This window comes from Aethalodelphis obliquidens, unplaced genomic scaffold, assembly GCF_003676395.1.
Source record: "Aethalodelphis obliquidens isolate GAN/ISIS:26980383/991018 unplaced genomic scaffold, ASM367639v1 scaffold4, whole genome shotgun sequence".
NCBI lineage: Eukaryota > Metazoa > Chordata > Mammalia > Artiodactyla > Delphinidae > Aethalodelphis > Aethalodelphis obliquidens.
This window is the reverse complement of record NW_020837948.1, coordinates 56,854,223-56,876,836: the sequence shown is the minus strand read 5'-3', so window position 1 is coordinate 56,876,836 and position 22,614 is coordinate 56,854,223. Positions and strand designations below refer to the sequence as shown.

At 38.5% G+C, this 22,614-nt stretch overlaps 1 protein-coding gene across 4 annotated transcripts in view; it reads left to right on the top strand.

Annotated features, from left to right (window-relative positions):
- AGGF1 (angiogenic factor with G-patch and FHA domains 1) overlaps positions 1-19,631 on the top strand; it is a 48,878-nt gene extending 29,247 nt beyond the window's left edge. Inside the window, exons 9-15 of one of the 4 annotated variants that reach the window (XM_027100779.1) lie at positions 7,746-7,847; positions 9,097-9,262; positions 10,383-10,465; positions 13,593-13,720; positions 15,841-15,940; positions 17,188-17,390; positions 18,679-19,631. In XM_027100779.1, coding sequence (XP_026956580.1) covers positions 7,746-7,847; positions 9,097-9,262; positions 10,383-10,465; positions 13,593-13,720; positions 15,841-15,940; positions 17,188-17,388 — 780 coding nt within the window. In that variant the 3' untranslated portion in view covers positions 17,389-17,390; positions 18,679-19,631. Of the gene's footprint in view, positions 1-7,745; positions 7,848-9,096; positions 9,263-10,382; positions 10,466-13,592; positions 13,721-15,840; positions 15,941-17,187; positions 17,544-18,678 lie in introns of those variants that run through there. The other 3 variants (XM_027100778.1, XM_027100780.1, XM_027100781.1) reach the window with 3 other exon arrangements.
- The last annotated feature ends 2,983 nt before the right edge of the window (positions 19,632-22,614 follow it).

Below are 22,614 nucleotides of genomic sequence, written 5' to 3'. Positions count from 1 at the left end.
CGGTGTGTTTTTCTGTCTTCTCATTTTGCTTATCTTACTGTGTTTGGGGTCTCCTTTTTGCAGGCTGTAGGTTCGTAGTTCCCATTGTTTTTGGTGTCTGTCCCCAGTGGCTAAGGTTGGTTCAGTGGGTTGTGTAGGCTTCCTAGTGGAGGGGACTAGGGCCTGTGTTCTGGCGGATGAGGCTGGATCTTGTCTCTCTGGTGGGCAGGTCCACATCTGGTGGTGTGTTTTGGGGTGTCTGTGGACTTATTATGATTTTAGGCAGCCTCTCTGCTAATAGGTGGGGTTGTGTTCCTGTCTTGCTAGTTGTTTGGCATAGGATGTCCAACACTGTAGCTTGCTGGTTGTTGAGTGAAGCTGGGTGCTGGTGTTGAGATTGAGATACCTGGGAGTTTTTTACCATTTGATATTATGTGGAGCTGGGATGTCTCTTGTTGACCAGTGTCCTGAAGTTGGCTCTCTCACCTCAGAGGCACAGCTTGATGCCTGGCTGCAGCACCAAGAGCCTTTCATCCACACGGCTCAGAATAAAAGGGAGAAAAAGTAGAAAGAAAGAATTAGTAGAAGAAAGAAAGAAAGAAACAAAGAAAGAGAGAAAGAAAGAAAGAAACAAAAACAAAGAAAGAAAGAAAGAACGAAAGGAGGGAGGGAGGGAGGGAGGAAAAACAGAAAGAAAGAAGATAAAGTAAAGTAAAGTAAGAGAAAATATAATAAAGTTATTAAAATAAAAAATAATTATTAAGCGAAAAATAAAAGAAAACAAATTAAAAACAGACGGATAGAACCCTAGGACAAATGGTGGAAGCAAAGCTATACAGACAAAATCTCACACAGAAGCATACACATATACACTCACAAAAAGAGGAAAAGGGGAAAAAATCCTAAATCTTGCTCTCAAAGTCCATCTCCTCAATTTGGGATGATTCGTTGTCTATTCATGTATTCCACAGATGCAGGGTACATCCAGTTGATTGTGGAGCTTTAATCCGCTGCTTCTGAGGCTGCTGTGAGAGATTTCCCTTTTTCTTCTTTGTTCTCACAGCTCCTAGGGGCTCAGCTTTGGATTTGGCCCCGCCTCTGCTCAGACAGGACAGGGGTAAAAGGAGCCGCTGATTATGGGGCTCTGGCTCACTCATGCCGGGGGGAGGGAGGGGCACGGAGTGCGGGGCGAGCCTGCGGCGGCAGAGGCCAGCGTGACGTTGCAGCAACCTGAGGCGCTCCGTGCGTTCTTCCCAGGGGAGTTGTCCCTGGATCCCGGGAACCTGGCAGTGGCGGGCTGCACAGGCTCCCTGGAAGGGGGGTGTGGATAGTGACCTGTGCTTGCACACGGGCTTCTTGGTGGCAGCAGCAGCAGCCTTAGCGTCTCATGCCTGTCTCTGTGGTCCGCGCTTGTAGCCACGTCTGGCGCCCGTCTCTGGAGCTCCTTTAAGCAGCGCTCTTAATTCCCTCTCCTCGCGCACCAGGAAACAGAGGGAAGGAAAAGTTTCTTGCCTCTTCGGCAGGTCCAGACTTTTCCCTGGACTCCCTCCTGGCTAGCCGTGGCGCACTAACCCCCTCCAGGCTGTGTTCACGCCGCCAACCCCAGCCCTCTCCTGGTGCTCCGACCGAAGCCCGAGCCTCAGCTCCCAGCCCTGCCCGCCCTGGCGGGTGTGCAGACAAGCCTCTTGGGCTGGTGAGTGCCAGTCGGCCCTGATTCTCTGTGCGGGAAATCTCTCCGCTTTGCTTTCCACACCCCTGTTGCTGTGCTCTCCTCCGCGGCTCCGAAGCTTCCCCCTCCGCCACCCACAGTCTCTGCCCATGAAGGGGCTTCCTAGTGTGTGGAAACCTTTCCTCCTTCACAGCTTCCTACCACTGGTGCAGGTCCCATCCCTATTCTTTGTCTCTGTTTTCTCTTTTTTCTTTTGCCCTACCCAGGTACATGGGGAGTTTCTTGCCTTTTGGGAGGTCTGAGGTCTTCTGCCAGTGTTCAGTAGGTGTTCTGTAGGAGTTGTTCCCCGTGTAGATGTATTTCTGGTGTATCTGTGGGGAGGAAGGTGATCTCCGCGTCTTACTCTTCCACCATCTTCCCCCAATCTGTCATATGGTTTTTATCATTCAGTTTGTTAATATGGTGTATCAAACTGATTGATTTGCCTAAACTGAGGAATCCTTGCATTCCTGGAATAAACTCCACTTGATCATGGTCTATGATCCTTTTAATATGCTGTTGGATTCTGTTTGCTAGTATTTTGTTGAGTAATTTTTGCACCTATGTTCTTCAGTGATATTGGCCTGTAGTTTTCTTTTTTTGTGACATCTTTGGTTTTGGTATCAGGGTGATGGTGGCCTTGTCGAATGAGTTTGGGATTGTCCCTCCCTCTGCTATATTTTGGAAGAGTTTGAGAAGGATAGGTGTTAGCTGTTCTCTAAATGTTTGATAGAATTCGCCTGAGAAGCCGTCTAGTCCTGGGCTTTTGTTTGTTGATCACAGTTTCAATATCAGTGCTTGTGATTGATCTGTTTATATTTTATGTTTCTTCCTGGTTCAGTCTCGGGAGGTTGTGCTTTTCTAAGAATTTGGCCATTTCTTCCTTGTTGTCCACTTAATTGGCATATAGTTGTTTGTAGTAATCTCTCGTGATCCTTTGTATTTCTGCAGTGTCAGTTGTTACTTCTCCTTTTTCATTTCTAATTCTGTTGATTTGAGTCTTCCTTTTTTTCTTGATGAGTGTGGCTAATGGTTTATCAATTTTGCTTATCTTCTCAAAGAACCAACTTTTAGTTTTTTTGATCTCTGCTATCATTTCCTTCATTTCTTTTTCATTTATTTCTGATCTGATCTTTATGATTTCTTTCCTTCTGCTAACTTTGGGGATATTTTGTTCTTCTTTCTTTAATTGCTTTAGGTGTAAGTTTAGGTTGTTTATTTGAGATGTTTCTTGTTTCTTGAAGTAGGATTGTATTGCTGTAAACTTCCCTCTTAGAACTGCTTTTGCTGCATCCTATAGGTTTTGGATCGTCGTGTTTTCATTGTCATTTGTTTCTAGGTATTTTTCTATTTCCTCTTTGATTTCTTCAGTGATCTCTTGGTTATTTAGTAGCGTATTGTTTCGCCTCCATATGTCTGTATTTTTTACAGTATTTTTCCTGTTATTGATATCTAGTCTCATAGTGTTGTGGTCGGAACAGATACTTGATACGATTTCAATTTTCTTAAATTTACCAAGGGTTCATTTGTGACCCAAGATGTGGTCTGTCCTGGAGAATGTTCCATGAGCCCTTGAGAAGAAAGTGTATTCTGTTGTTTTTGGATGGAATGTCCTATAAATATCAATTAAGTCCATCTTGTCTAATGTGTCATTTAAAGCTTGTGTTTCATTATTTATTTTCATTTTGGATTATCTGTCCATTGGTGAAGATGGGGTGTTAAAATCCCCTATTATTGTGTTACTCTCAATTTCCCCTTTTATGGCTGTTAGCATTTGCTTTATGTATTGAGGTGCTCTTGTGTTGGGGCATAAATATTTACAGTTGTTATATATTCTTGGATTGGTATTTTGATCATTATGTAGTGTCCTCCTTTGTGTCTTGTAATAGTCTTTATTTTAGAGTCTATTTTGTCTGATATGAGAATTGCTACTCCACCTTTCTTTTGATTTCCATTTGCATGGAATATCTTCTTCCATCCCCTCGCTTTCAGTCTGTATGTGTCCCTAGGTCTGAAGTGGGTCTCTTGTAGACTGCATATGTCCGAGTCTTGTTTTTGTATCCATTCAGCCAGTCTATGTCTTTTGGTTGAAGCATTTAATCCATTTACATTTAAGGTAATTATTGATATGTATGTTCCTATTACCATTTTCTTAATTGTTTTCAGTTTGTTTTTGTAGGTCTTTTCCTTCTCTTGTGTTTCCTTCCTAGAGAAGTTCCTTTAGCATTTGTTGTAAAGCTGGTTTGGTGGTGCTGAATGCTGTTATCTTTTCCTTGTCTGTAAACATTTTAATTTCTGCATCAAATCTGAATGAGGTCCTTGCTGGGTAGAGTAATCTTGTTTGTAGATTTTTTCTTTTCATCACTTTAAATATGTCCTGCCACTCCCTTCAGGCTTGCAGAGTTTCTGCTGAAAGATCACCTGTTAACCTTATGGTGATTCTCTTGTATGTTATTTGTTGCTCTTCCCTTGCTGCTTTTAATACTTTTTCTTTGTATTTATTTTTTAATAGTTTGATTAATATGCGTCTCTATGTGTTTCTCTTTGGGTTTATCCTGTATGGGGCTCTCTGTGCTTTCTGGACTTGATTGACTATTTCCTTTCCCATGTTAGGGAAGTTTTCAACTATAATCTCTTCCAATATTTTTTCAGACCCTTTCTTTTTCTCTTCTTCTTCTGGGACCCCTGTAATTTGGATGTTGGTGCGTTTAATGTTGTACCAGATGTCTCTGAGACTGTCCTCAATTCTTTTTTTTCTTTTTTCTGCTCCCTGGCAGTTTTTTCCACCATTTTATCTTCCAGCTCACATATCTGTTATTTTGTTATTGATTCCTTCTAGTGTATTTATAATTTCAGTAATTGTGTTCATCATTGTTTGTTTGCTCTTTAGTTTTTCTAGATCCTTGTTAAGTGTTTCTAGTCTTTTCTCCATTCTGTTTTTGAGATTTTAGATCATCTTTACTGTCATTACTCTGAATTCTTTTTCAGGTAGGTTAGCTATTTCATCTTCATTTATTTGGTCTTGTAGGTTTTTACCTGCTTCTTCGTCTGTAACATATTTTTTTGTCGTTTCTTTCTTTTTTTTGGATGGGTGGTGCTGTATTCCTGTCTTACTGGTTGTTTGCCCTGAGATGTCCAGTACTGGAGTTTGCAGGCAGTTGGATAAAGCTGGGTCTTGGTGCTGAGATGAGGACCTCTGGGAGGCCTCACTCCAATTGATAGTCCCTGGGGTCTGAGCTTCTCTGTTAGTGCAGCGGTTTGGACTCGGAGCTCCTACCACAGGAGCTCGGACCTGATCTGCAGCCTAGGAATCAAGATCCTGCAAGCTTTGTGGCATGGTAAAAAAAAGAAAGAAAGAAGAAAAGGAGCAGTACAGTATCAAAGAATAAAAAACAAAATTGAATTAGAAAGATAAAAATTATATTAGGAAAAACAAAACTATAATTGAAACAACTGCAACAAGGTAAAATAACACAACAGAAAAAAGAAAAACAGCGGGGGGAGGGCAGGGAACAAGCCAAAAAGAGAGAACAATAACAAAGTATAAAGAATAAAATAAAATTAGAAAAATAAGAGGTTTATCAGGAAAAATAAAAATATAATAGAACAACAATGAATCAACAAGGTAAAACAGAACCCCAATCCAAAAGAGGAAAAAAGAAAAAAATGCACCTTGGCTATGGGGGCAGAGTGTAAGCTGGGGTGAAACAGGTAGGGGTGCGAGTTAGGGTGGGGCGGGACCTAGGCAGGTGGGGGGTGACATTTGAGCATGGGGTGGAGTGTAGGTGGTGATGTTCAGGCATTGGGCGGGGCCTCTGCTTAGGACCTGCGTGGAAGGGGAGAGGTAGCATGTCGAAAGAAGGGCCTCTGGAGTGTGGAGTTCTGGAGTTTGGAGGTAGGGCCCTGAGTGAGGGTGTGGGGGTGGGGTTTAGGCCAAGTGTTGGAGGGTGTCTCTGAGTGCAGAGCTGGGGCCCTGGGTCGGGGGCGGGGTGGGGACGGGGCTTGGTTTCTGCGAGGCAGGAGGGAGGCTCTGAGGGCAGAGGATTAAGCCTGGGAGCCCAACAAGCTCCCCGGTGCCTAAGTGGACAGGGAAAGCACTGGCCCCATTCCCTTCCATTCTTTTGTGCCTCTCCCCCACTGTCTCCCCCAGGGTCTCCCCCCACCTGTGGACCCCTAACCGTGGGTGGGTCCCACTGGGTGTAGGAACTCCTCCTCTCCCTAGCCACCCCCCAGGGGTGCTGTCCCTTAGGTCCGGCCTTTACTTTTGCTCCCCCTTCCCTCTCTCCCACTTCCTCAGGACCTGTGTGGCTGGAGGGGGCCTCGGTAGGTAGAGGATCAGGCCTGGGATCTGAACAGGTTCCTGGGGGCCCAAGTGGGCAGGGGAAACCTGGCCACGCTCCCTTTTGATCCTCTGTCCTCCCAGTGGTTCTCCAATTTCCCCCTTTGGACGTGGGATTCCTTCCCCTCCCCCACCTGCCCCTTAGGGGTGCCAGTTCCGTCCCACCTCCATTTCTCCCCCCCCTTCACTCCCCCCACATCCCACATCCTACCCAGTTGCTGGGGGTTCCTGCCATCCCCTTAGGTGTCCGTTGTCCCCCACCGGTGCCTGCTAGGTGCCCTAGTTGTGCGGAGACGCGAATTCCCTGTCCTCCTAGTACACTGTCTTGACCCCACCCCTGTAACTAGCTTTTTTGCTTATTTAGCATGTCTTCAAGATTCATCCATGTTGTAGCATATATCAGTACTTCATTTCTTTTTATTGCCAAATACTACTTCAATGTTCAGATACAGTGTTTTTTATCTGTTCATCAGCTGATGGACATTTGAATTGTTTCCACTTTTTGGTTATTAAGAATAATGCTGCTGTGAACATTTCACGTACAGGTTTTTGTTTGGAGGTATGTTTTCATTCCTCTTGATGCCTACCTCAGAGTAGAATTGTTGAATCGTATGGTAACTCCCTGTTTAACATTTCGAGGAACTGTCAGACCCCCCACAAAGCAGCTGCACCATTTTACATTCCCACCAGCAATGTATTGTTTATGAAATTTAAAGTTAAATATTTCTGCAGCTCTATATCCAGTTAAATAGGCATGTATTGAGTACATGCCCAATATATGTGAGGTACTGTATTATGTACTAAGTGGTAAGAAAATTGTAAACTAAATGTAAGCAATAGGGACTTCCTTGGTGGTCCAGTGGTAGAGAATCCACCTCCCAATGCAGGGGATGTGGGTTCGATCCCTGGTCGGGGAACTAAGATCCCACATGCTGTGGGGCAACTAAGCCCGAGCGCCTCAACGAGAGAGCGTGTGTGCTGCAAACTACGGAGCCCACAGTGCTCTGGAGCCCGTGTACCACAACTAGAGAGAAAACCCACACACCACAACTAGAGAGAAGCCCAAGCCCACACGCCACAACGAAAGATCCGCGTGCCTCAAGGAAGATCCTGCATGCTGCAGCTAAGACCTGACACAGCCAAATAAATAAACAAATAAATGAATAAATAAGTAAATTAAATTAATTAAATAAAAATAAATGTAAGCGAAAATTGTAAGCAGTACAGTGACATTCACATATACGGAAACTTTGTATAATTTAATTGTTATATAAACAAAGTGCTGTGGAACAGAAGGGAGTGATTAGTTCTGAGTATTGAAAATTTGGAAAAAACTGAGAAGTCAGCCTTGAATGTTTCAAATCACCTTTTGTATTAAGAATTTTTAATAACATGAACAGACATATTAGGTGAAAAAATTATTTCAAATTATATATATAGTATAATCTCAACTATATTATAAAAGTAGAAAAGGTAGGACACATACTAAATTATTAATGGTAATTATAGGTGGAATTATAGGTGAGTTTTTCTCCTGTAGCCTTCTCATTTCTACCAGAAGCATTATTATACTTTTGTATTCTGAAAAAAATGTATTAAAAATAATAAAAGCTAAATTATTAAGAGACTAAAGTTCATTGCATCTTATCATAGAGAAATTATCTATGGTTTAAAAAAAGGTATAATACTTTATAATTACCTGGTTTCTTTTTTTTTAAGTTTCATGCAGAAATTTATTTTGATCACGACTTACAAAGTTATGTCCTTGTGGATCAAGGCAGTCAAAATGGTACAATTGTAAATGGAAAACAGATTCTTCAAGTGAGTATATACTTATTAATTAAATACTTGCACATTATTTTAAAAAACTGAAATGAAACTTTTTATCCCTCAGGGCCATAGTTATTATACATATCATTTAGTTCAGATTGGTATTCACCCAAATGTGTTAACATGGAAGGGAATTCTTAGAAAGGGCTAAAAAATGTATACAGTAAGTGGATACTTAACTGTTGAGTTTTGACTTCTAATTATGTACCTGTGCCTTATTTTTGGAAATAAAAGCATTTTAAAGCTATTCAGAGTAAATGTTCTTATAGCAACTTTAGGGGCCATCCTTTGTGTGTGTGTGTGTGTGTGTGTGTGTGTGTGTGTGTGTGTGTGTGTGTGTGTAAACTGTTAAAGGAAATGTTGTTAAACTGTAAACTCCTTGAAGGCAAGGGCTATGTCTATTTAGTTAACTCTTCTATCCCAACATGTAACAAAGTGCTTTAGCACATAATAAGATAATATATGGAAGGGAGGGAGGGAGGTCTTAGTCTATAAGAATCAAAAATGAGATAAAACTGAATTATCAAGAGAGGACGGAAAAAGGGAAATATGATGCACCTATCTCCTTAACACTTCATCTTTTTGATTGTGATTTTTCATTTTGGTAGTAGACTGTTTGAAGTTTGAGTTGGGTATTTCTGTGATAGGATTGGGCATGGAGATGGGGAGATCAGTGGATTTTGATAATATAAAAATTAGAGGGCTTCCCCGGTGGCGCAGTGGTTAAGAATCTGCCTGCCAATGCATGGCACATGGCTTCGAGCCCTGGTCCTGGAAGATCCCACATGCCGCGGAGCAACTAAACCTGTGAGCCACAACTACTGAGCCCATGTGCCACAACTAGTGAAGCCCATGTGCTTGGAGCTTGTGCTCTGCAATAAGAGAAGCCACTGCAGTGAGAAGCCCGCGCACCACAACGAAGAGTAGCCCCTGCTTGCTGCAACTAGAGAAAGCCCACGCCTGGCAACGAAGACCCAATGCAGCCAAAAATAAATAATAATAAATAAAATAAATATTAAAAAAAAATTAGAAGTTGCTCGGTTCAGCTGTCATCTTCTCAACTAGTAGAATATTATGCATCACCTTCAAGTTTTGTGGAAATGTGTGTGCATATGTCTGTCTCATTGAGAACAATCTCAATTTTTATTTTTATAATCAGACATTACAGTAGACATAAAATAAATAAAATAACCATATGTAACTCTCTTGGGTTTGGCTTTGTAATTTTTTTCTCCTTTAGCCCAAAACTAAATGTGACCCTTACATACTTGAGCATGGAGATGAAGTGAAAATTGGAGAGACTGTGTTGTCCTTTCACATTCACCCTGGCAGTGATACCTGTGATGGCTGTGAACCAGGGCAGGTTAGAGCTCACCTTCGTCTTGATAAGAAAGATGAACCTTTTGGTATGTGAAACATACTGTTTATGGGCATGGTAGCTTTTTAATTCACTGCGTGTTCTAAAAAAGTATCAGTACCAGCTTCATATCTAATTGATATAATACTCTATTGAGATACATTTGTATTTCAGTGAATATTATCAAATGAGCCTAAGAAATGACATGTATTTGAAATTTGAGACCTAGACTAGTAGATTATGATTGTAGTTGGTTTTTCTGTGTAGTGATTTGTACTATTACAGCATTAGGTTACTTTATGACCAGGAATGATAATCATTAGCTCTGTTTTTGCTAATCCAGTCTATAGGCTTTTGAAGCAGCACTGCAGTGGTAGCTAAATGTACTTCAAAGGAGTAACTGTGACATAAATAGAGATTGGTTTCCCTTTAACATCTGTTTACTGATATAAAAAGTCATCCACAGTTAAACTCTGATGTAAAATAGTAACAGAAAATAACAGGCCAAGGTATTAAGATTTATTTGTTGATATATTTGCTTTCCTACTTATAGTTTGTTTGATATATTATCTGTGTATATACCATTACTTTCTATAATAAATAATATTGTAAAATGTTACTATCTTGTTTAAAACCCACTCATCTAAGGCTTTAAAAATTGAAAGATCCTTTTAACTAGTAAGTAATTTTTTTCACATCGTTTGTTTCCTTTAAATAACAACTATACACGTTCATTATGTATTTTTTGTTTTCTCATACTACCTTATGAAAATGAGTATGGCACGTTACATAGTAACGTGAATCTTGGGTTCTGTCATTTTTCTTTTGCACAAGCTTATGTTCCTTTGGAAAACTCACAATATTTCTGCATTTGGATTTCTATTACAGTAACCATATTGAAAAATTAAGATGTGCAGTGTTTCTTTCAGTATCTAAAACATTCCTATAATCTTTCGAGTTTTGGTTTACTTTCCAAGTAGATTTAATTACCAAAATACTGAAAGGACATTATCACAACCTAAGATCCTTTTATATTAATTTATTTGAACTTTTTATTAATCTGCAGATGGGATACTAGTACTATTAGTTTTTCATTATTAAATAAACAGTATTATATCATATTTAGTGTTTTTTTTTTTCTTTAAACCAAACTCAATTTTTCCTTTTAGTTGGTCCAACTCTAAGTAAGGAGGAAAAAGAGCTGGAAAGGAGAAAAGAATTAAAGAAAATACGAGTAAAATATGGTTTGCAGGTAAGGGAGTTAAATATTGTTACATGTGTTAAACTGTGCGTCTGGTTTTGTATAAAACTGCCTGTAGATAAGCATAGTCCATTTTTATATATAAAAAGAGAGCTATTTAGAATGATTCTGAGATTTATGTAGTTCCTGTTAGTTTTTTACTGTTTACCTCAACAACTGTTGAGGTTGGAGTAGGAAAGTGATGATAATACCCTATATTGGAATAACCATTTCTGGTTTTTAAAAAACTTGCATTAAAATGATACCCTCGAAAAACACAGTTGGAGGACTAATACTGCCTGATTTCAAGACTTATTATAAACTACAGCAATAAAAACAGTATAGTACTGGCAAAAAGATAAATATGTTGATGGAACAGAATAATGAGTCCAGAAATAGACCCATATAGATACATAGATACATAGATAAATGTGTATATGTGTGTGCGTGTGTGTGTGTGTGTATGATTTTCAACAAAGGCATGAAGGCAATTTGGTGGAAAGAGGATGGTCTTTTTTCAACAGTCAGTGCTGGAACAATTAGATAGCCATATACAACAACAATAACCTTGATCCCCACCTCATAACATATAAAAATGAACTCAAAATGGACTATAGATATAAATTTAAACTTCTAGAAGCAAACCTTAAAAAAAAAGTCAAAGATTTTTTAAGGTATCTAACACTAAAAGCACTATCCATAAAAGCACAAATTGTACTTCCTCCAAAACTTCTGTTCTTCCAAAGACACGATTAAGAGAATGAAAAGGTAAGCCACAGACTGGGAAAAATATTCGCAAATCATATATCTGATAAAAGTCATGTATCTTATACCTAGAGTATATAAAGAACTCTGAAAACTCAATAAGGGAAAACAACTTAATTTAAAAATAAGCAAAAGATTTGAATAGACACTTCACCAAAGCAGGTGGCAAATACACACATGAAAAGATGTTCAGTATTATTAGTCATTGGGGAATTGCTATTTAAAACCAATTAAAAAGACTGACCATACTAAGTGTTGGTGGGCATGTGGAGGAACAGGAACTCTCATACACTGCTGGTGAAAATATAAATGGTGTGATTGCTTTGGAGAAGAGTTTAGTACTTTGTCAAAAAGTTAAATGTACACCTACTGTATTATTCACCATTCTACTTCAAAGTATTTCATTTCTATCCAAGAGAAATGAAAGCATATGTTCATACAAAAACTAGTGAGCAAATGGTCACAGCAGCTTTTTTTCTAAAAGCCAAAAACTGGAAAAAACTCATCTGTCCATCATTAATGGATAAACAAACTATGTTAAATCTATATGGTCAAACACTCTAGCAATAAAAAAGCATAAGCTCTTGATACAGATTACAACATGGATGAATCTCAAAATGATTGTGCTGAGTGAAAGAACCAGACAAAAAGAGTACAGTTGACCGTTGAAAAACCCGGGGATTAAGTGTGCTGACTCTCACCTTGGTTGAAAAATCTGCATATAGCTGGTACTCAGCCCTCTATGTCCACAGTTCCTGTATACCTGGGGTTCTGCATCCACAGATTCAACCAACTGCAGATCGTGTAGTACTGTAATATTTAGCGCTGAAAAAAAATCTATGTATAAGTGGATCCACGAAGTTCAAACCCATGTTGTTCAAAGATCAACTCAACATGCTATATACTTCGATTCTATAAAATTCTAGGAAAGCAAACCTAATGTATCATGGCAGAAAGATCAGTGGTTGCCTGGCTACAGGAGAAGATGCACAAGGAGAGGGGCTGGAGGGATAGATTACAAAGAAGGACGAGGATACTTTTGTGGGAGATGAATATGTTTATTATCTTAATTGTGATGGTTTCATAAGTGTATACGAATCTCAAAAGTAACTGTACACTTTATGTGTAATTTATTGTATGTTAATTATACCTCAGTAAGGCAGTTTAAAAAAATTACCATTTAATCCTATAAGTAGACCAGAAAACTAATTAATATTGCCATTTTACATTAGAGAAACTAGAGCTGGTCACCTACCTACTAAACGACAGAGCTAGATATAGGATCTAGGTCTTAAGTGTATTTGTCCAGTGTTTTTTACACTTTATGAACAAGTCAGAAAAGATGCTGCCAAAATAACATTTTTATGCAGAATTGTATTTTTTGTTACTGTTGTACTAAGGGAGAGAAATCATAATAGAAAAAAATGTTAAGAGGTTAATTTGGGAGGAAAATAGAAGATCTATAAGGAGAGATTAAAATGTTTTTTCAAAAATTTTAACTTAATTTCTACATCATTTTCTGGGGGGAATACCCATTAGGGTTGGTGGTCTGTATTTTTCTGTTTTGAAAGCAAAATTAAGTAAAAACTTCTGTGGTACTTTCCTTGCATTGCTCTAGCAGTCTGTAGCATCTTTTTGGATGAATGTTGTACTTTTTATGTAAAGATTAGCAAATAGTAACAAAGGGGAAGAGGAGCCTTTGAAACCCCAAGCTGAATTGCCTGTCTCTTTTGTGCCACTGCCATATCTTGTGTATACCTTAATTGTCGAACCAGTCATACTGTAACATGCTGAAGACTGTGTGTGTCTGCACTTTAGGATTATAAATTTCTTTGCATTCTGTCACCTAGCATAGGGCATAACTTACTCTTTACTTAGAAAATATTTGTGGAGTGACTGATTAATCATGTAATGAAGCTGTATTGAAGCAAAAAGCTATTATTATTGCCAGGGTAAAAGAGCATTTATTTCCTTTTATCTATTTTTTAAAGACTTTCTACATTTTTCCCTTCTAAGGAACAGTATCAAAATATTTTAGGTCCTTTGGAACTTTCAGTTCCTTAGAGAAAAGGAGAAGTAGATTTTTTTCCCCAGCCCCAGGGGTTCTCCATATTTTTTTGAATACTGGTAGTTCATATGAGAATATGAGTACACAGCATTGATTCAAAATATACTATATTTTCACTATATTAAAGGGGATAAAATAGATATATTCAATAATGTAATTGTCTTAATTTGTATATCTTAATTTATATCATGGCTTATTTAATGGAGACCACATTGAACCATATTTGCTAAGCAAGGCAAATATACAGACATTATATTTTTATTTATTAGTTTTGTTTTCCTCAATGAATATTTCATGTTTATGAAGAATACAGACTACGAAGATGAAAAGGCTTTGAAGAATCCAAAATATAAAGATAGAGCTGGAAAACGTAGGGAGCAGATTGGAAGTGAAGGAACTTTCCAAAGAGATGATGCTCCTGCATCTGTTCATTCGTAAGTATTAAATTTTAATTGCTTGAAACAGTCTTTGTACCATAATCAGATTCATAGGGTGATGTGATTTATAGGGCTATATAATCTGATAGGTAGCCTTTTAAAGGAATAATATAGATCAAGATGGAAACTCTACATCTGTTTACATTTTCCTCTAATATTGGTATTGCGTTATTCCCTAGAAAATTACTGATCATATATGTAAGTATACATACAGATTTATCACATACAAACTTAAACACACATATATATGCATAGCTAACATTGTAGCCACACAATTGAGTGACCATACTTTTATATATTAGATATTTAGGAGGCTGGGCTAGTAAGAAATTGGTATGGACTGATACTTTCAATAGTTATTTCAGAACTCAACTGCTTCTGTTCTTGACCCTGAAATACTATTTTCCTTACTATTTTTTTTTTGTGGGGGGGGCTGCGTCACGTCTTAGCTGTGGCATGCGGGATCTTAGTTGTGACACGTGGGATCTTTCTTGCGGGGCGCGGGCTTCTTTCTAGTTGTGGCGCCTGGGCTTAGTTGCCCCGTAGCATGTGGGATCTTAGTTCCCCGACCAGGGATGGAACCCGCATCCCCTGCATTGGAAGGCGGATTCTTAACCACTGGACCACCAGGGGAGTCCCTTACTTTTTTTTTTTTTTTTTTTTTTTTTTTACGGTACGTGGGCCTCTCATTGTTGTGGCCTCTCCCTTTGTGGAGCACAGGCTCCGGATACGCAGGCTTAGTGGCCATGGCTCATGGGCCCAGCCGCTCCGCAGCATGTGGGATCTTCCTGGACCGGGGCACGAACCCATGTCCCCTGCATCGGCAGGCGGACTCTCAACCACTGCGCCACCAGGGAAGCCCCCTTACTTATTTTTGATTCAGTTCGTTTCTCTTGGTAAACTAGCATTGATAAACATGAAAAATGTAATTTTGAAGCCTACAAAATGATTATATTTCTGCATTTAATCATATATTAGCTACATTTTGTTTCTCAGAATATAAATTCTAGGTTTAGTTAACATTTAAATCTTTCATGTAGAACTAACAATTAGTTACTAAATTTTGACTTATTATCATTTTATTGATTCTAAGATATACTACTTGGATAGAATTTTACAGTTACATGTGACAGCAGTTTTTTCTTAATGGTACATAGACTAACAGTGCATCTTAGAGTTTATGGAGTCACATTTTATGAGGTATAGCATTTTAAATTAGATATGCTAAGCAACATGACAAATATATTTTAAGGTTTAATATTTTTGAAATAATTGCTGGAGAACATGAAGATTGCATTACAGTTAAATTAGAAGACAGAAATGAAAAATGAAATCCATTGGTCTGACATTGCTTGGGTTATTGTTATTAAAGAGCTAATTTACATATTCTGTAGAACTGAAAAGACAATGTGATAGAACATAAAATTAAAATACCCTTAAATTAGCAGACCATAAAATCATAAAACAAAATGCAAATAGTTAATGAGAGGTTTAGTTTCGTTTTAACTTTTTTTATTGATGTTAAATTCACAAATGTAAGTATCAATATCAGTGATACATCATAAGATTAACACATTGCAGAATACATGTCCTGGTCAAGAAATAGAAAATTATCAGTAACTGCAGAAACCTACCCTCCTAGTGTCCCCTCTTAATCACTATTCCTCTCTCCTCCCCAAAGGTAACTATTCTACTGACTTCACCAGCATCAGATTAATTTCACGTATTTTTTAACTTTAAATAAATGGAATAATTTAGTATTTATTTTGTGTCTATATTCTTTTTGTTCAGCATTACTTTGTTATGTTCGGTACGTTTTATATTATATTGCCATATAATATTCTCTTGTATGAATGTGCCACAGTTTATCCACTTTACCACTGATGGACATCTGGATTGTTTCTGATTTGTGGTTATTGTTAGATTTGACTGCAAAACATTCCCTTTTCTGTTAAATAGTATATGTAGGAGTAGAATTTGTGTATCTTCAACTTTATTAGGTAATGCCCAGTAGTTTCTAAAGGAGTCGTACCAGTTATTTTTAATTCATGAATTTATTATAAATGTGACTTAAATGGTCTTTTAGAAGTCAACTCTCATCTTACTTTTCTCTGAAGTGAAATTACTGATAGCAATAAAGGTCGGAAGATGTTGGAAAAGATGGGTTGGAAAAAAGGAGAGGGCCTAGGGAAGGACGGTGGAGGAATGAAAACTCCGGTAAGACTTGAGATTTCTTTCATTCTTTATTCTTGTAATGGATATATTTACTGTACTTACTATATGCCAGGTGTTGCCTTAAGTGCTAGGAGTATTGTAGCAAGCAAAAAGAGACATAATTACTACCTTTGTGGCAATCACAGTTACCAAATATATGTGTTTATGATGTGTTTTGTTTTGTTTTTAAAGTTCTTAGGAAGGCTCTTAGAGTTTTTTCCTTCATCAGACTAGGATAGTGAATGTTATTTCCTGAGCCAGAAGTTCTTCTGTGTCTTTTAGTTATTTTTAATGACTTCTTCACTGTGCCTTGTCCTAACATGCAAGAGCAATCACAGTGTTACTTTACGAACAGGCAGACTCTGTACTAGCTGGAGAATCTGTTTTAGGTTCAAGATTCAGAGCATGTAACAAGCAATAGAGAGAATCATGTCTGGAAAACAATACAGTGGTTTAATTCTATAGTCCCATGGTTCATCAGAGGTTCAGATTCTCTTTCACAAAAACCTTACAAAGTAGTAATATGATCAAAGAACTTTCTTGATAATTAGTTGGTACCTGAAGAAATAATGGGTGCATCAGTGTGAGTTTAATGTAAATTTTCTCATTTCATTGAGGTACAGTGGGATGAACATGGGTTTAGTAGTCAGGTTAGAATATGTGTTCTATTACTAGCTGTGTGACTTAGGGCAAGTTTGGATTTCAGTTTTCATATGTAAAAATGGGGATAATGAGAACTCTTTCAGGGATGTCTGAACATAAAGCCCCTAGGATGGTGCCTGAAATATATTAGGCACTCAGTAAGTGGTGGCTTGTAATGGTTCTCAAAATAATACGAAGTCCTCCCCTCCTTTTATGAAAATAAACAAGTTCTCTTTTTATGACTCTTAATGTTTAACTTACCTGTTCACTTACTTAGGTGAGGCTTGGACTGTAGGTTTAAATACATCCATTGCTTTTACTTCTCATTAGAGTAGATGACAGGTTGATTCTGCAGCATCTCAGTGAAATTTGGTGATTGCTGTTTAAGGAGCATTCTGTTTTCTGTAGAGTCATCTGTACTTATTGACAAGCAAGACAATGTATAATCATGTATTTATTCCTGTATGTATTTGATGCATTTGACAGTTTTTTTTATGCATCAATCTTTTCTAATTCAAAGAATTATAGTTAAAGTACCAAATTGGATATAGCAGATTTCAGTGTGTTTAGATACTACAGTAAGTTCTCTTCTTAACTTTTGGTAACAGATCCAGCTTCAACTTCGGCGAACACATGCAGGCTTGGGGACAGGCAAGCCATCTTCAATTGAAGATGTTCACCTTCTCCAAAACAAGAGCAAAAAGAACTGGGAGAAAGCACGAGAGAGGTTTGCTGAAAACTTCCCGGAAACTAAATCTCAGAAAGATGCACCAGGGACTGTGCCTTGGGTCAAAGGGACTGTAGAGTGAAGGTCAGTCATAGAACACAAAAGCTTTTTTATAGAATTTGGAAACTCTTGTTTAATTGCAGAAATTTTCTCTCCAAAAGAGTCAGTGGCATGAGGGAACCGTGTCACAATTTACCTGCTCTTGATTCAGAAATGTGTAATAAAGTGTGGTTTGCAGTTTTGGTTTTTTTTTTTTTTTTTCGGTATGTGGGCCTCTCACTGTTGTGGCCTCTCCCGTTGCGGAGCACAGGCTCTGGATGTGCAGGCTCAGCGGCCATGGCTCACGGGCCCAGCCGCTCGGCCGCATGTGGGACCCTCCCAAACCGGGGCACGAACCCGTGTCCCCTGCATTGGCAGGCAGACTCTCAACCACTGCGCCACCAGGGAAGCCCTGGTTTGCAGTTTTTAAAAAACATTTTTAAAAACTAATAAATAGTGACTGAATCAAGTTATGCTATGAGTGGACTAAAGTTCACAGGGCACAGATGAGCTTATGAAGCTTTGTTACTTTATTTTGTCATTTGCAAGACCCATATAAGCAACTAGCCATATAAGCAAAATTCATGTAACCACTAACTTAAATGTACATTTGTCCTTGTCTCCTTATATTCTCCATTATTGTACGATGCATAACAAAAGAAACATCGAAAGTTTATAAAAACAATTCTGACTATATACATCCTTGTTTATGCCCTTTAGGACCTAGGTAGAAAATGTTGAGAAAACATGGGTAGTGGTGTATAAATGTTATTATATTTGAAATAACCCAAGTAATATTATTGAAGAACTAATGAACTGCTGACATGTTGTAGAAAATCAGTCTCATTGTTTTCTTCTGTGAAGAATCTGTTGATTTGTACTATATATTAAGCATTTACCTTTGGTTTGTTTCATAGCTGAAATATTTAGATATGAACAGTTGAGTACAGTATTGAAATATTCAGTGTGCTGGCATTTGTAGTTTTGATAAATCCCATTGCTGGCAATGGAGTTGTGCCAGAAAAATCTGATTTCTACTGCAGAAGGGTTACCTAGCCAAGGCCTCAAACTCAAGATACTTTTTGAAAACGTCTTCAAATGCAATAAAAAACATTATAACATCAAAAAGAATGATTCATTGAACCAATAATTTAAACATACTGGTCTGCTTTGAACTCATGACCAGCCAGAATTTTCCTCTGTAAATTGGCAGCACAGTAATGAAAGGATGCCCTCAGATTTTCGGAGACTGCAGTGCAGCTTTCTGAGTGCAGGTGTCACCGCTCTGCCCGTTAACACTGTTCTTTTCCTTTCTGTTCAACTTTTCTCTCAGGTTTTTGCTGGGAAATCAATGCTGGAACTGATCTTTTCTCATAATGAATATAAGCTATATAGCTCCTTCATCTACTATAAAGAAATGTCTTCAAGATATAGAAATAGGAAAGGAAAATTCTGGGAAAAAGTACGCAGTGGGGAAGATAATTCAGAAAGAAAGCTACCTGTTGGAGTTTCTAGTCTTAATGTACAGGGTACTTAGGAAGAAAGGGCGGTGTGGAAAGAAAAATAAATATATTACTAAAGATGAGACATATGACCAAACAATTGTCAAGTTATTAAAGGCCTAAGATAGGAAAAACAGAGGTCCTATAATTCTAAAAATCTAGATTAAGTATTTTTCTGTATCCTTTTTGGCCACCTACATACCCTAACACATACACATATATGTACATTAGACTTGGAGGCACTAGGAGTGTCCTGCATTATTTTCTCTAAAGTAGAAAAATTACTCATCTAAATGTGGTTCTGGTGCCGGTGCCCTACGTATAGGTAACAATATAGGACCCTCAGAGTAAACTTGCTTCTGGTAGATCTCAACTCATTGGGTTAGTATACAACTGTCTATGTAATATTTCCCATTTTTATTACTAGATTGTGGAAAACTTTTTCATTGTTTTCTTTTGTTAAGAAAATGGAAACTTGAAAATGGTGATAAAAATTGAAATATATGTGATATTTGCTTTATTAAAACCCTTTGCAGATCTAAAGTCTCAGGGCTATACTATACTGGTTAAAGCACTGAATAATGAAAATGTCTGGTTCTATTTCTACCTGTGAAATGAGAATATTTAACTCACATGTTTGTCTTGAATAGAAAATGGGAAAATGTATGTAAAAGCACTTTGTAAATTGTAAAAGTAGTACAGATGTGAGCTTCTGTTTGTTTAGAAGCATAAATATGGATTATGTACAATTTGAATTACACATAAAGTTGTTTTGCGTCTAATATTTAAAACTATAGTTTATTCATGCAGTATAAATTTATTAACTTAATAGCCTTTAAGTGTTTAAGTGGAGCTACAAGTTGCTGAATTTTGAGAAATCTAACATATTTTGCCAGAACATGAGAAGCTGGCAAAATTGAGAACGGAAGAAACCATCACCATTACAGTAAAATAACAGAAATTGTTTTCTAGAATTAAATAGCCAGGAAGCACTTTTTCTCAGAAAGGGGGGGATTTTTTTCTGTCTGTTTTTAAAAGTTTTTACTTCTGATGTTTCACTTACTCTAGTTGTGAACTTATGAAAAGTTATGGTTCACCCAATTCAAACACCTTCCAACTTTTCATGTAAAAGATTATTTCTTAATTTGGCACATTTTAAAGGGGCAGGCAAAAGAAATAGAAATTTCCAACAAGGAGAAATTGTATACAAAGGCCTTCCTTAACGAGTTGCAAGAAAGAGGGGTGTGCTTGGCAGGGAGCCAGAAAGGCATTTCTAGACCTAGCATCTAAAGGTGTTCTCAAGAACAGCTGAAAGTATTTCCCCATTGTGTTGTTCTAAGTGTGCTTCTTATTTTTGTAGGGCATCACTTATATCTCTGCCTTGAATCTTTGATCTAAAACATTTCCTTTTACTTTTTCAGGCTTTAAATTGGAAATACATTTGGATTCTTTAAAATGAGTCACTGTTTACGTGTGTGTCTGTGTATCAGGGCCCAGGCTTTCTCTTTGCCTTTCTGCTTTACTCTTCTTAGTGCTGGCTTATGGCATTGTGTTGCAAAATGACTTTTGGAACCCCAGTCATCATAGTCATGTCCAAAACAGAAGAAAGGGGAAAGAACAGTCAGTATTCCTGTTAGTTCTCTTTTATCAGGAAAGCAAAAGCTTACTCAGAAACTCTCACAACAGACTTCTACTTAGGGTTATTAGCCAGAGCCTGATAACATTACTGCCCATAGCTGCAAGGGAAGTTGAAAAGGTAGGCCAACAGGATGGTCTCACTTGCCTTAAGCCAATCATGAACTATCACCTAGGGCAGAACATGTTGCTTGTTGGAACAAAATCAGGTTCAGTGAGCAAGGCAGAGGGGGACAATGGCTACTGAATGGGCAGGTAACTGTCTGCCAGATAACCCAGCTATCCATTAGTGGTGACTTGGGGTGTTGGTTAAATTGTGATGCAGGCCTACTATGTAATACTTTGTAGCCATTCAGACGAGTAAGATAGAACTGTCTATACCATGATAGAGAAGAATATTCTTATTACATTGCTGATTTAAAAAAGCAGATTGGGGCTTCCCTGGTGGTGCAGTGGTTAAGAATCTGCCTGCCAATGCAGGGGTCACGGGTTCAAGCCCTGGTCTGGGAAGATCCCACATGCCGCGGAGCAACTAAGCCCGTGTGCCACAACTACTGAGCCTGCGTGCCACATCTACTGAAGCCTGCGTGCCTAGAGCCCATGCTCCGCAACTAGAGAAGCCACCGCAGTGAGAAGCCCAAGGAGTGAGCAGATTTTTGCTTTTTATCATTGCTATATTTGAACTTTAAAGCAGTAAAAGTGTGTAGTTAACTATGTGTATTCATAGACATTTATAATAAGTAGAAATACAACACCAGGAAGAGTGGAGAGGCATTCAGGGCTCAAGCCCAGGTATCTTCCTCACACTCATATGCCCAATTTCATTTACCAGCTATACTCCCATGGCTTCCAGGTTGTCTTAGCAGGACACATATCCAACTCAAAGTCACCTTAAATGTAGCTTATCTAAGACTGAACCCAGAGTCTTCTCCAAACCCTGTCTCTTCCAGTTTACTCTCAGCTAGCAGCACCATCTGCCCAGTTATGCAAGCCGAAACCTAGGAGTCGGTCTCTACTTCACTACCACACCCTCTCTCCTCTTTCCCCTGACTTCCAATATAGTGAATCAGTTCACTGTCACTACTCGCCTGGATTATTCTACTGGCTTCCTAACTGGTCTTCCTGCAGCCACTCCTTCCCTCTAGTCCGTCCTCCACACTGCAGACACAGCGTCTTCAAAACTCCTATTTCATCATCTCCTGTTTAAATTGTCCTCATGGCTTTCCATTACTCTGAGGACAGAAACAAAATCCTAGCCCATAAGTCCCCACCTGGTCTAACCACTGCCAGCCTTTCCCGTCCTGTCTCGTATTACCCTCCCACTCGTTCTCTGGGCTCCAGCACTCTGGCCTTTTTTTCAGTTCCTCAGACATGCCATATCCTCTCTCATCCCAGGGCTGCCTATATTTTGTTATGTCTGGAATGCTCTTCCTCTACCCTTTTACCTAGTTAACTCTGACATATTCTTTAGATCTCTGCTAATTGATTCTTCTTCAGGGATGGCTCCCTTGTCTCTCTAATTGTCTTTGGTACATGTTCTTGAAAATCCATATTTGTTTCATTTAGACTACTTATTTGGGTTCACAGCTAAATAGTGTGATTTGTATATTTGTCCGTGTAAGCAAGATTTTGTTTTTTCTTGCAGCTGCGTTCCTGGCGCCTAGCACCATACACTTACATGCATAGAAGAGGAAAGGCAAGATGGGTTTGGGGAACCACAAGTGGCTTGATATGGATGGAGTTTTATGTGACTGAGGAAATGGAAGGAACTGAAGCTACAAGAGGATGTAAAGCAATGGCTTTCGAGCCATTGTGACCATGATCCACATTAAGAAATACAATTTATATCACAGCTCAGAATGTGAGGGTGTGTGTGTGCGTATATAACAGGTTTTATATACCAATACTTAGCCATTAGTTCATGTAATGCACTTTTATTTTTGTTTTCCAAATCAGATTCCAGCCACTAAAGTGATTTCATAATTCACTAATGGGCTGTGCCCTACAGTTAGAAAAAGACTCATCTAAACTTGGTTTTCAAACTGTTTGACAGAACCTGTGGCATTGCCTTAGGAAGCTACAGGTGTGTGTGTGTGTGTGTGTGTGTGTGTGTGTGTGTGTGTGTGTGTGTG